General features: G+C 41.0%; 2 protein-coding genes across 2 annotated transcripts; one reads left to right on the top strand and one right to left on the bottom strand.

Annotated features, from left to right (window-relative positions):
• Positions 1-321: 321 nt before the first annotated feature.
• On the bottom strand, positions 322-5,820 carry mre11a (MRE11 homolog A, double strand break repair nuclease). The gene is made up of 20 exons (XM_034548252.1): positions 5,692-5,820; positions 5,070-5,145; positions 4,803-4,935; positions 4,515-4,675; positions 4,337-4,424; positions 4,051-4,192; positions 3,815-3,929; positions 3,517-3,702; positions 3,234-3,402; positions 3,050-3,130; positions 2,838-2,967; positions 2,635-2,735; positions 2,357-2,527; positions 2,211-2,270; positions 1,951-2,122; positions 1,358-1,444; positions 1,171-1,214; positions 1,028-1,092; positions 794-905; positions 322-582 (listed from the first exon to the last, which is right to left on the bottom strand). Exons 2-20 carry the CDS (start codon positions 5,087-5,089, stop codon positions 544-546), a joined length of 2,076 nt encoding a protein of 691 aa, XP_034404143.1. The 5' UTR covers positions 5,090-5,145; positions 5,692-5,820; the 3' UTR covers positions 322-543.
• A 170-nt stretch (positions 5,821-5,990) lies between these two features.
• cep57 (centrosomal protein 57) lies at positions 5,991-10,632 on the top strand. The gene is given in 13 exon segments (XM_034548957.1): positions 5,991-6,227; positions 6,590-6,676; positions 6,678-6,780; positions 7,085-7,281; positions 7,371-7,394; positions 7,396-7,492; positions 7,599-7,732; positions 8,043-8,120; positions 8,301-8,384; positions 8,803-8,883; positions 8,994-9,226; positions 9,309-9,453; positions 9,550-10,632. Coding segments are annotated over 13 exon segments (1,494 nt in total). The 5' UTR covers positions 5,991-6,182; the 3' UTR covers positions 9,736-10,632.
• The last annotated feature ends 2,790 nt before the right edge of the window (positions 10,633-13,422 follow it).

Here is a 13,422-nt window from a genome sequence, read left to right as displayed (position 1 = left end):
TTTATGTAAATAGTAAAAATTTGCACACAAAATATGATCCGAATTACAATTGTCATCTCAAATTTCAGAAACATTCCTTAAAACAAGGTATAGCGTAAAAAGGTTGGATTCTTCTACCTTCACCCAATGTCTTGGGCTTAAACTTCTAGTTTTTAGCAGCAAAACTGTGGAACAAAAATATGGAACTCCAGCTCAACTGGGGCTTGAACCCCAAAAATGCAACAATTTCTATCAGATAAATGTTGTGCAGAAGAATGATAAGACAACAAGCAAGCAAGCAAGCAAGTGAGGCGCAAGACACAAAAATAAGGAGACAGTTGATTATGTATGAAAAAACATTTATAATTTCCTGAATATCAGAGCTATAAAAGCCAATGACAAAACACAACTTTGATTAGTGTCGGTGTACAGGAGCAGATGTGCTGCACCAGTTGAAGGGTTCAGGTGGTGAATAATAAATGTAGTCATCTCCACCATGGCACCGTACAGCCTTTATAAATTCACCAAACCAGATTTTTGTGTTACATAATGGATGCTCTTGTGTTATCTCCGTGAACGATTGCTGCGGCCTTTAAATGGGTCCTGGTCAAGAAAAAAAGAAAAGGAGATGGAAAAAAAGATTACAAACATTCGCCCTGTTAAGATAATCAAGTTAAATTAAATGAAATGAATTTCCTGAAAGGTATGTGGTTCATTGGCAACCCCACTTTACAGTACGAGTATTTCTTCCCCATTGGAAAACCAAATCACAGACTTCGCCCCAGCACTCCAGATACATGCTACATCTTTTTACCTCATCATCATCATCATCATCATCACTGTCATCAAATGCAACTCCTTTAGCTGACTGGCTCGGGCTCGGAGCGCTGTACTTGGTGAAGGACGACGACGATGATGATGCTGACCTGTAGTAAGCAAGAGAAGAAGCATTACAGATATAGAATATAAAATCAATCTAGTATGGACAGCTGTGTGACTGCAGGTTTTTTCTTTTCATAATGTACTGGACTACCGAACACAGGCATACCTTGGAGGGGGTTGGGTAGCTTTTTTCATTACAGGCATATCTTCATCTGAGTCATCAATGATCACCTGGTTGATGGATAGAGATGCAAAGCAAGTTTAGAATTGACATACTGTATATGATGTGTGAGTCTTCACTTGACTTACTTCATCTGCAGTCCGAGATGATCTCTGTGATGAAGCTTGAAATGCTGAAGAATGAGGTAAGAGAGAGAAACATTGAAGTCAAGGAATAAATATAAAGTGATGGGTCTGGCATACAAGAGTGGTATACAGAACGTTAACTGTGTGTCTATATATATCATCACACTCACGCATAATGTCACTCTCCTACCTTGCATAATGTTCCTGCTTTGGGTTGTCGCTGAGGATTTCTGGGCACGGCCCCGACCAGCTGGCTTTGGTTCAGAGGCTGTTGCACCTAGGTGGATAAATGAACAACTCAGAACAAGGCTTTATGATGGAATGTACAACATCTTCAATTATATATATATATATATATATATATATATATATATATATAGTACCTAGTATAGGTATATATATATGACTCATTTGTTAACCTCACACACACACTCAAGGTTTAGCCGCTTTAATCCTCCAATGTCGGCTGAGGCTGTCCATATCTGATATCTCTCTTCTGATTTCTAATTAACTAGTGTATACACATAACATTGACATCGGTAATAGTGCATATTTCTGCATCAACCTCTCTCACTATGCTGGTAGGCTGTTTATCTGCGTATGTTTAGTGTGACCTACCACTTAGTGGTGCATTTGCTCTGAGTCATTGTCTTGTTCCACACTTAACAAACATTTAAGAATGTTTTGTTAAATAAACCTGTGGAACAACTATTTACCACTATCTTACTCTCGCTGCACCTCTACTTTTACTTCATCTTCATGACAGATAATATGATAACTCACCTCTTCCCCTTCCCCGGCCTCCCCGGCCCCTGCCTCCTCGTCCTCTGCCACGTGTGGGGGGAGCAAATGGGGCCGAACCTTCGTCAGAGTCCAAAGCAAGCTCATTGGATATATCAGAGTCTACAGGCACATTGCCATGCTCCAAACGGTGAGCTTTGGCTCTGTTGATAGCCTGAGCAATGGAGATAGAAAGCGCACACATTGTAACACAACGGACCGGACCACACAACATGTCCAGCTTCTGTGCAATCATTACTTACTTCTTTGATTTCATTCTCTTCCTCAGTTGTGTTCTTTTTGGAGTCTCTGAATCGCTGGATCTGAAAATGTAAAAATCCACATTCTTTTAATGACGTGAAACATTTACATCCTTTGCCCTACTTATCATGCAAGACCCAGCCCTTACCTCAGTGTCTATATCCTGCTCTGTGATTACTCCTCTTGCTTCGAGGTGGCGCTGTGTCTTCTCTAACTGGTATGTGATCAGCTCCTCAATTGCGTCTTTCTCATCTTTGTCTACGAACTCCTGAATTGCCTTCCCCATGCCGTGCTCCGTCAGAAGTGACAGCTGCACTGTCTGTAAAGATATTCACAAAAAATAAATGAATAAATAAATTCAATAGAAACAGTAGATACGTGTTATGACACCCTGTACGTGTGTTAATGTCAATCTGTGTGCCGTACCTGTTCAGTTGCCTCAAAGTACTGTTTAACCAGGTCCTCCACTCTCAGCCCCTCAACTGCTGTGTTTTTTAACAGTTTGCCGTAGTCCACATTGACCTCATCTAAAAAGCACAAAGATTGAAACATGTCAAATAGATAATTCTGTAAATCAATCAATGGTGTTTACTGTAGATCCAAAGCTGTGTATTTAGCCTGAGTCAAACCTTTGATGTCCCCCTTCTGCTCACGGCGTCTGAGAAAGTGAATGATGTCTTTTGGGTTGGCTACGCGGTCCACAAACTTCTGACTGAAGCGAGAAGTGTTGAACGTATCAAAGCCTCCAGTGTAGTCCACCTAGGAAGGCAACGAAGATGATGAGTTTGACTGAAGAGCAATGGGAGGTTGTGTGCACACACTAAAAGTGTCTCCATCTTACCCTCAGGCGAATAAGAGGTTTCTCTGGGGTGAGCGGACATCCAAGTCTTTCTCTTTCAGCTTCGTCTAACATTTCTGTGACCTACAGAGTGACAGAAAGATTAAGACACATATATAAGGGGACAGATGAGGGCAAGAATGGTAAGATGAGCAATGGATGTTTGTTAGTTTCTTTTAAGTGTTACCTTTGCATAGCACAAGTCCTCCACCTTCTTTGTGACCTGGGGTGTATCAGCTGTGAAGTGGTCTTGGTCATCCAGCACCACATCTTGGATGAAGAACTGACGCACTGTCTTTAAAGGGATCTTTTGCAGGTTCATTTTACGACCTTTCACCCTCAGCAGCCCTATGTGCCTATATCCATACAAACACAGCGTTTGGGCTACTTTATCTCTTTAAGACACCTTCAGAATATAAAGTATACTATCCATTGTGAGTGTGTCTGAGTATGTGTGTATTTGTTTGTACTTCTTGGCCGCCTCTCCAGGGGACAGGGAGGTGGCTACAGAGCTGCCAGGCTGTGTCACATAGAAGAGCTGCTGTTCATTTCTGGTTGGCGCGATCAAACACTCATGCTCATGACCCCAAACCACCAAGTCGATAAATTCATCCAGAAACTGCTCAGGAATGTAGTTAGTGGGTCCGTGTTTACTCCTAGAGAAGACACATACGCAGAAAAGACAACAATTCAAAACAAATCAAAAATGTAGAGTAATGTTGGGAAAATATAGTGGATTAAATCCCAAAACCCCGAACATGCACAAACCTGTTCTGATGGATGGTGAAGAGGTTAAACCATTCATCTTGGTCTTCTTTGGGACGAAGCATTGTGACCTGGTTGTTGACAAACATCCTGTACAAGCGCTCATCTGGGATAGAGCCTACATACACATGCATACTTAATTTAAAACATTAATAATTGTACTAATCTTGGCAGAGCAGAAACAACGAATATTCTAGGAATAGTATTAACAATACATTGTGATACAAATAAACTCTTACCAAGACCAAATAAGGCTAGCTTGGTGTTGCCTTTCTGCATTAGGATGGGACTAATTTCTATCCTCTCCACTGACTGGGAGTGACCAAAGTGATTGACAAGACCAGAGGCGCTTAGCAGATCCAACGCACACAAACCTTCAGCCTTGAGGGGAAAAAAAGTAATCGTGTCATTAAAACAAACAAATATATACAAAAGAAACTTGACAGACACGCACATGAACATAATTGGATATTAAAATCTTGTGTTGAGTCCAATTATTTATTTTATGCTGGACTCACAACTCACCCCAGTTGGGTCATCATGGTTACCATGAATGCTGAATGCAGGAATAGAGATGTTCAGGTTTTCATCCTGATAGTTAACCCAGGGGAATCTACAACACGTCAACAAACATAAAACAACATTAATCTAACAGGACTACAATGTTTTGATAAATTGACCACACAAAAACAGCAGAACTGACTGAGTGGTGTTGAAGTTGACAGTCTGGTCACTGAGAATGTTGAAGTTTATGGGTGTGTCCCCCATGCAGTATCGTCTCAGCATAGTGATGCAGCTGTGGAGGCATCGGCGGGACGGCTTGTTCTCGTGGAACAAATCACCACCCAGCAAGATGAAATCTACCTGCAAGCAAACAAGCAAATAGAAAGCAGTGGGCATTTGGAGCAGGTAGACTTTCTTAGGTCCATTCAAGCAGACAGAGATAAACATGTTAAGTCATCCACATCCTCATTAATCAACTTGTATGTACCTGATTTGTCTTGGCACATTTCAGGATTTCATCGAGTGTGTTAAAGGAGTCATTGCCACGGATAGCATCCTTCTCGAGGTAACCAAGGTGAATATCTGTAGCAATCAGGATCTTGAAGGTATCCTCATCATCCCTTGAAAAAAAAAACAGCACACAACACAACTCGTACATTAGATTGGTTGGTACCCAGATTTAACTGTAAATGATCCAGATATCAACTATGCATTTGCTTTGAGAACATCTTTGCAGGTATTTAAAAAGACTCACAAGGTATTCTCTGAGGACATGATGATGTGGGAAAAGTAGATCTCACTCCTAACAGGTGGTCAGCAAAAGTATTCCCCTGCAAAAAAAATGCATTTAGCTCAAAACATCTTGCTTAAAAATGTTATACTGGGATACATTTAAAATGAAGAGACTAAGCAAAACATCTGTACAAATATGATATGTATTTGTAAGGAGCGAATATAAATACCACATATCACAATTAGGTCACAATGATAAAGACAGTATCCATTCATCAACAGACCGTGAGCTATTCGTGGGAACTATTGCAGAATAAATGTAATATGTGTGTTAGAGTTTCTGAAAGAAAGCCATGTTTACAATATCTTGGTCGTAGCTAACAGCAACATCTAGCGTTAACATTAACGTTAGCTGTTAAGTTACTGCCAGGATGAGCTAGGTTAGTGAAGTTAGCTAGAAACCATGAACAGCTCACGTGAGGTGAACGTTATTTAATGAGATAGCGAACAGGAACACAATTTGAGAGTTTACAAATCAGGTAACTATGTCTAACTTGAGCAAACGTGTCTATTGAACGTCAGATAATTAGTTTACGTAATTTGTAGTGTGTACTACGAGCTACAACCATATAACTACAACCCACCTCCTCTTGAGTTCATGAACTGGTAAACATGCGACAAAAATCCCGGCAAGTCTTGCAAACGCTCTCTCACAGATGGCTCACCGTTATTGTAGTTTTATTATGAAACAGCAGGCTTCTAAACTCTGGAGTAATCGCGGAAGAAAAACTACAGTTCCGGTGTGCGCTTGTTTTATTGCTCCAACGACGCCGGTTCGGCGGCCTCGACCAGAACGCTTCACGTGTGTTTGTGCAGCGCCGGACGGGCTACTCCGGTGTAGATATCATTCAAACCCCTCAGAAACCCTGGATTGTGTGGCTTGTCAATGATGTTTTCTTTTCATGACCTACATTAGCGGCGTGGCAGCCACAGTCGTAGCTAAGCAGGCTGTCAATCAGGAATTAAAAACGTTTTTTGTTGCGTTATTTCACTTTTAAACTCACTTTAACGTATTTTCCAATAATGTAACTACTTCTCAGCACAGGCGACGTAGACTTGGATTGGCAGCAGTTCAATGGAGACGCTGTCAAAAACACTCGGTGCTGATACTACGCAGAAGGTAGCTTTAACCTTACATTACTAACAATACATCTACTCTTATCTGTTTGCCACTGCTCATGGTGGCGATATAGTGAGCTGGACTACACGGAAAGCTACCTGGCCAGCTGTTGCCACAACTCAGTTCAGCTGATGTTGCCAGACCTGGAGAAGTTTTACCTTCCATGTGTTAACGTTATTCTTGTGTTGGTCAAGACTCATGCAATCTAGTGTGTTATCTCATATTAAACTTAATATGTACACTTGTATTGATCAGGCATGATGATATGGCTACTGTTACCGCCATATCCCATTACTCATATAGTACAAAGATATACTTTAGTGCATGCTGAGTCAACATTTAGGCCACTGTTGTCTCTGCAGGAGCTCTGTCCACCGCCAGCAGCACCCAGTGGAGTCGTATCTGACAGCCTTTCACTCCCATCTTACAAGGACTACCCTTCTCACCGTCCCCTTCATCAACACACTTTTGCATCACGCACCACAATCACGCTCACATCAGTCTTGTCGGCTATCATCTTCCATAAAGGCATTCCCAGAGACCAGCAGTGCAGGTAACTTTAATTTATGCATTCATGTTTGTGTTTTGTTTTTCCCTTTTCAAAGTTTCCATTCAGGTATTGTGGTGTTTCAGACAGCCTCCATGGTAACAGCATGTGCAACATGATGCCGCACTACTTGAATGTCTCAGTTGCACCGACATCTATCCATTCCTTTCTTAGTGTCCTTCCTCTCTTCCCATCCTACCCTCCAGTTTTTCCAATCCAAACCTTAAAATCAGATATTTTTTACACCACACTTCATTCATGCCCTACATATGTTCAATCCACCCAATCCAATGTGTCGTGTTTTGTGTAGAGATCTTATCTGCCTTGAGGAACCTTCAGGAAAGATCAGGAGTTGGAGTTGGAGAAAGGTACATGTGAAGCGCAGTCTGCACCACTGTGGGGAAAGATGCATCATACACACATCTGCCGACTGATAAAGTCACGCAGAACCTCTCAAAGGATCCCAGAGACCCAGAAAGAGAAATAGTGGACAGTCCAACTGCCAATCAAGGTGGCTGCATGAATAACATATTAACTAAACTTATTTATTCTCCCCACTATTCCTATATAGCTCATGGTGTCTCATTGTTCTCCAGTGTTTGATCACTCACATGGCTGCTGTCTGAGTCTCGCTGTGTGAAGCTGGAGCGACAGCTGGCTCACATGAGGAGTATGTTGCGCAGTGCCAAGGCCGACCGGACCAGCCTATACTCAAACAGCAGGTTTGTGTTCCCGAGGCCCATAGAAGGACTCAAAATAAAGGGCCTCTGATGTGTGAGTGGTAGATTTGTAGAACTTTATGAAATTGTTCTCTACGCTTTCAGGTTTCCACATGGAGACGACCAGGTCAGCTGATCAACAGTGTTGACACAGTGTTTGAGCACGTGCAGTTGGAAAGAAGCTGGAGCGATTGGAGCAGGAGTATCTTCGGCTGACATGCACACAAAACAACGCTGAGGTTACAACCAAGGACACAGCCCAATCTCAGAGAGAACAAGTCCATTTTTGTTGAAACTACTTGTAATTTGGGAGAAAGTAAATTAGTTCTAAATATTCACAAACCAAGTGCTGAAAGTCGAAAGACACTGATCTAGCTCTGGTTCTCCAGATTAGTTAAGAAATCACATCTGTGGGTTTTACCTCACTTCACCCAAGGATGATGTTGAAAATATTATTTATGTTTTAAGTGGGCAGTGACAAGAGGGTAAACAAACAATTGTATTATTATTATACCAATAAAAATAAATGTACATGTTTTATTATGTCAGATGAAGATTCGGGAGCTGGAGATGAAATTGCAGGAGGAGGAGCACCAGAGAAAGTTGGTCAATCATAAGGCCAATCAGGTAACATTTTATTTGTATTTCTCTTTAGCTTCAAACACCACTTGTGACAGTTAATGTGTGCTTACTTGAAAGGAGTGCAGGCTATCGTTTTATATACTTACATGCATTCTTTATGCTAAATGTACATTTTCACACTCACTTGAAAATCATGTTTTGTGTGTGTATGTTTGCATTCCTCAGCTGCAGACAGGTTTGGAGGACAATAGGATACTGCTGCAGTCAGTGTCTCCTCTCCTGTCCAGCAGACAGTGCAAAGAAGAAGAAGTCTTATTCAAAGGTAAAGAACTTCAAAGCTTTACTACGGTTTGAGAATGCTTCTTTACCTCTTTAAAGATCTTTGAACAAATCTAACTAGGTAGTTGAAGGCGAGAGTTTCTCTACAGTGTTAGTACATCTTTTATGTCACATTAATAAATAAGGAAGGAATTAAGTGCATTTGTTCGAATATCTTGATGCATGTTTTAAGATGGTAAAAATCTATGGAAAAAAAAGCACCATACTTTAAATTGAAATGAAAAGAAAATATTTTTAATGTGGGATAACTAATCATTTTAATATTTTGAACAGTAAATGATCGAATGATAAAAAAAGAACCATCCTTAGCTGCAGGTCTAATTCATACTCACAAATCTACATTTTCCTGTGGATCTTACTATTGTTTATGTTGATTTTCTCTTTACAGAAATCTTCCCCACAGCAGTCGTCCTACACACAGCCACACTATAGACTGAGCCTCAGCGATGTACCTTTTGTTGCTGGAACGGTAGATAATGGGATTTAGCGTTGGAATTACAAATGGTATTCATTCAATGCTGCACTTCTAACGCCGTCTCTCTCTTCAACTCTCTTTCTCCTCTCCTACCTAACTTTCAGTCAGTAGGCTGCAGCCACTCAGTCCGAGCAAACGTCCAGTCAGTTTTGTCCCTCCTGAAGCGACACCAGCCACACCTCTGCAACAGTCGTGTCCTCTCTAACAACGCAAAGAGCTATGAGATGGGATGTCGCAGGCATTCAGACGGCGGCTCATCCTCCTCCTCCGCCGCTAGTGTGGAGGAGCTGTCAGAGCTGCTGCAAACACTACAGGAGGAGCAAAGACTCATGAGCTTGTTAGTGTGGTTGCGTTTGAGCTCTATAAGAAATGACTTCCTTAGAATAGAGTTTAATTGTAGTCTCTGTTTTGTGTTGCAGGGAGCAGGGCGAGCTGATGAGGCAGGTGGAGGCCAGTGTCTCAGACCAGGAGAGAAGAGAACTTCAGAGGGAGCAGGAGAGGCTGCTGCTGAAAATGGAAAGGAAAGGAGAACAGATTAATACGCTCTACAAACACAAAATGCATGTAGGTTTTCACACAGAATCAATTCAGGTCACACAAAACTAAATTTTAAAAGTAAGATTTTGTTTCCCCTCCTTTTCTTTGTCATCTCTCTGCTAGTTAAAGAAGTTAAGAAAGGAAGCTAATTCCAGGCGGAGCAGTGGTAGTGAGCCGAGGGTGACTTCTACAATGTCCACTAGAGGTCGCTCTGCTGCACCAGTCAAAGTTAGACCCGGAGAGAGAAGCAAGGGGAACCTGAGACTGCTGAGGGACATGAGGGCTCTGCAGACCTCACTACGAACCTGAAGTCTACCTGGACATGAACACACCAGGTTCATCTGGTTGATGCTGCCTACCTGAGGCCGCTATTTCATGATCAACACAGCCACTGTCTGTTCATGAGCGTATGACCTATGCTCCATTGGGGGAAATACAACACTTCTAAACAGTATGCTTAAACAGACCTACGTTTTCTCTACCTAGTTAGACTGATGAGTCATCTTGTCAAATGCCCTTCCAGAATAATTTGAAGAAAATGATAATTGACTTGTTCTTTATTAAGATTGGTTCAAACCTCGGCCTAGACTTTACTTGATGTTTAAGTCCTTTACCAGAAGGAGGCATGAGGGTTCAGAGTGACAACCTGGCTATGTAATTGAAGAACTTGAAAACTTTAAAGGAAATTATACTTTACTTTATTTTGAAAGGAAGTAACATTTTCGTTTGAGTTTTTCATGTTTTCTGAGCATGGAAACCATTTCTACAATAATGGACAACCTGGACTTCTATGAGTCTCATAAAATAAAAGAAAAAAGGGTTTTCGTAAATGTGGAAGCTAAAATCTTCTGGTTCTGAAACATTCCTGGGTTGCCTGATAGTTACATATTCTCACGCTTAAATATTTATGAATGGGATGCAGCAGCAGCCATGGTTTGAAGAAAACTGCAGTGATGACATTTATTAGTATATATTTCTGCACTTTGATTTCCCTAATTTGGTGCTGTATTTGGTTAAAACAAACTGAGCCCTGTTGATGTGTCATTGCAGACTCAATATGTGGCACTCGTGTGTTGTGTGTTATGACCAGATCCTTTGTATTATTTCTTCAAATATATGTACGATTTTTATTTTTTTGACCATCATGGGTAAACAATTTTTGAGTGAAAAAATATTTCTCTAAGGAATAAAGTATTTGTGTTTGCATATGACTAGTGCTGTGTTGTGTATTTGGCCACAGTTTCTTTCACTGCACTGTGCACTCTGAGCTGCTGGTGTTGGGCTCTCATGTCTCAGGCTTGTCTATACCATGGACCGCCGTCATGACGTCAGTGGACATCTAAATGGTCAATTTCCCACATCAACAGGTTTTTATCTTCTTTATCAAAACCACAAAATCTACTCTTCCAAAAATCAGGGATGAGTTGGAGTCCAGGACACTTTTATAAAGTATATAAAGATTAAATTACAATGCTCTTAGTAACAGAAACCTGCAAGCTCCGAGGTTAATGTATTACCACGTGTGTTCATGTTTTGTTTAAATATTTAAAATCAGACAGAAAAATAACTGCATTTTTGTCATATACTATCTGCTTTTTTTGTTTGTTTGTCAGGGGTGAAATCAAATATTACATTAAAGAAGACTGCATTTGCTTTGCTTGTAGCCCATGTCTGACATACTAAATAATAAATGCATTGTCTCTGTCCGATGAGCACAGAAGGTAAACATATTCAGTTCATATTATATAATACTCATTTGTTTGCATGCAACGTAGTGAAGAATCAACACGCTCACCCTGGTTTGCCTGGTGCATTTAAACCAACACATTCTGCAGGTTTATTTGAAATAGGGGTGTTGCAATATACTGATATTAACAATAACCATGATATTTAAATATATCATGTTAATACACATTATATGAATAAAAACCTCCAGGGCCTCTTAAATCAGGCATTTGTACGGGTATGGTAACATACTGTCTCTCCACCAACCTAAACAAGTTATTAATTTGCCCCAAAAAAAGAGTTAAAATGTTCTATAGTTTTGGTGATATCATCATGAATTCTTTTGGCCACGATAATCCTGTGAAAATGTGATATCGTGACAGCCCTAATTTGAAGCATGGATATTTCAGATAATGTCAAAATACTGAGACAACAAATGTGAACTTCAAAAGACCTTGAGTGGAAATTGTTGCGCAGTAACAGTTTATAATGACTATTGAAGGTGCTTTACATTCATTTTCATAATAGTAAACACTGGTTTATTTACAAGGGGCCTTTCAGACATGACAGAGACTACAATGTGTGATGTGCACTAAAAAAATACTCTTGAGAAACAGTGTCAAGAAGCCGTTCACATGTTTAGAGGCCCCTTGACTATACCGTTTACGGTTTACCTCGTGAAAAGAAACAAAGGTAAATAACTAATGAGTCTGATGTTGCTCATGAGGCCTGAGGCAGTGACCACAACTGTCCGTAAAATGTCTGTCACCTCCAGGTGTGGGTCTCACTCGGAAACGACACCCCAGGTCGAGAGAGGAGTCCAGACATCTGATCCTGTCTGCAGAGGGCCCTGTGTCACATCACTGTTAGCCGGGCCTGGATTGTGATGGCCTGATGAAAACAACACCTGTAACCAGAGTCTGTTTGTGTGGTCAGGTGTGATCAAATCGGTCTGTGGGGTCAATCATTAAGAGCACAATCCACACTGACCTAAATGAAGAGGCTAACCTGTTTTGAGACTCATTTCATGCGCTCAAGTCTTCAAAACTTCTGCTTGTATCAGGAATCCGTCTCAGTTATGGAAACCAGCTCAGTGATTTTAGGCCCCTCCTGATGTTTGGCCAGAACTGGCCGGTTGGTGTAAATGTCATCCATAGGTAGAAGAAACGTGACAGTTTTTACCTTGGCCCTGAAACATCAAAGACATCACACAAGTTATATGGAAAGCTGCAACTTAGAAATAGGTGTATGCTGTAGGTGGAGACAACATGTCTTCAAATACATGACGGGCCAGTCTGTACCTGTTTTGGTGTACATATTCCTGCAGGGAGTGCCTGTTGGTTACTTTTCCCACTTCTCCTCCTGCTGAGTTACAAAAGATACCATTACCATGCTGGATCTGTTCATGGAGTCTTCCCCAACCAGAGTCACTGGGCTGTGCCCTATCAGTCCTCCCCTCTGTCATAATCACACCAGACAGACTGGAGCTTAGAGAGTATCTTCGGACAGTCATGACGGCGTTCTCTGTGAAATAACATGAACATTATGCATGAGATTGGATTAATTCCCACAGTATAGAGATGGATATAAAAAGAAAACACAAAGGAGATTTTCTAATGTTAAAATCCAATTAAAACATGTAATCACTTTTCATTTCTTAAAATAAACACATGGTTTTCTTTTACTTTCTCAATTTCACTAACTTTAGCTGTGAATAGAAAGTGCATTTCTGTTCCAATATTTCATTTAGACGCTATTAGGTTGCAGTTGTAGTATCCAGTAGTTTGTAGTTTGACCAATACAAAAGACTAACATCAGGGTATCTCGGCTCTTAACGTGCTCTTAGATTCCTCTCATTTAATGTGTCTCTTATGAGACCTCCAGCCTAACTAAAATATGGCGCTAAATCGTTGCACCATTCAAATAATTGCTGCGTTAAATGAAAAACAAATGATTCCTTTTTAAATCACTTCACACACACACAAACGGGCCGCTTTCGTGTATTGTATGACTTGTGACGTGGCCTATATATTTTAATAATATTTTAATAGTTTGAATGCACAGCTGTGCAGTAACCGGACCTCTTACCTTTGTATTGGCCCTCCAGAAGTGGCGCAGACGCATTTCGCCTCAGGTTCACATGCGTGTGTTCCTCCATTACCGCGCTGGCTCCCTCTTGCATCGCACCACGTGACCGCTGACCGGAGTCCCCCCGCAGCTCCCGGTTCTCCGCCTCCAGTTTATTGATTTCATCGCGCATCTCCATGATCA

The sequence above is a fragment of the Cyclopterus lumpus genome, chromosome 13 (assembly GCF_009769545.1).
Source record: "Cyclopterus lumpus isolate fCycLum1 chromosome 13, fCycLum1.pri, whole genome shotgun sequence".
NCBI lineage: Eukaryota > Metazoa > Chordata > Actinopteri > Perciformes > Cyclopteridae > Cyclopterus > Cyclopterus lumpus.
The sequence above is the reverse complement of the archived record's forward strand: the minus strand, read 5'-3'. Positions and strand labels throughout refer to the sequence as shown.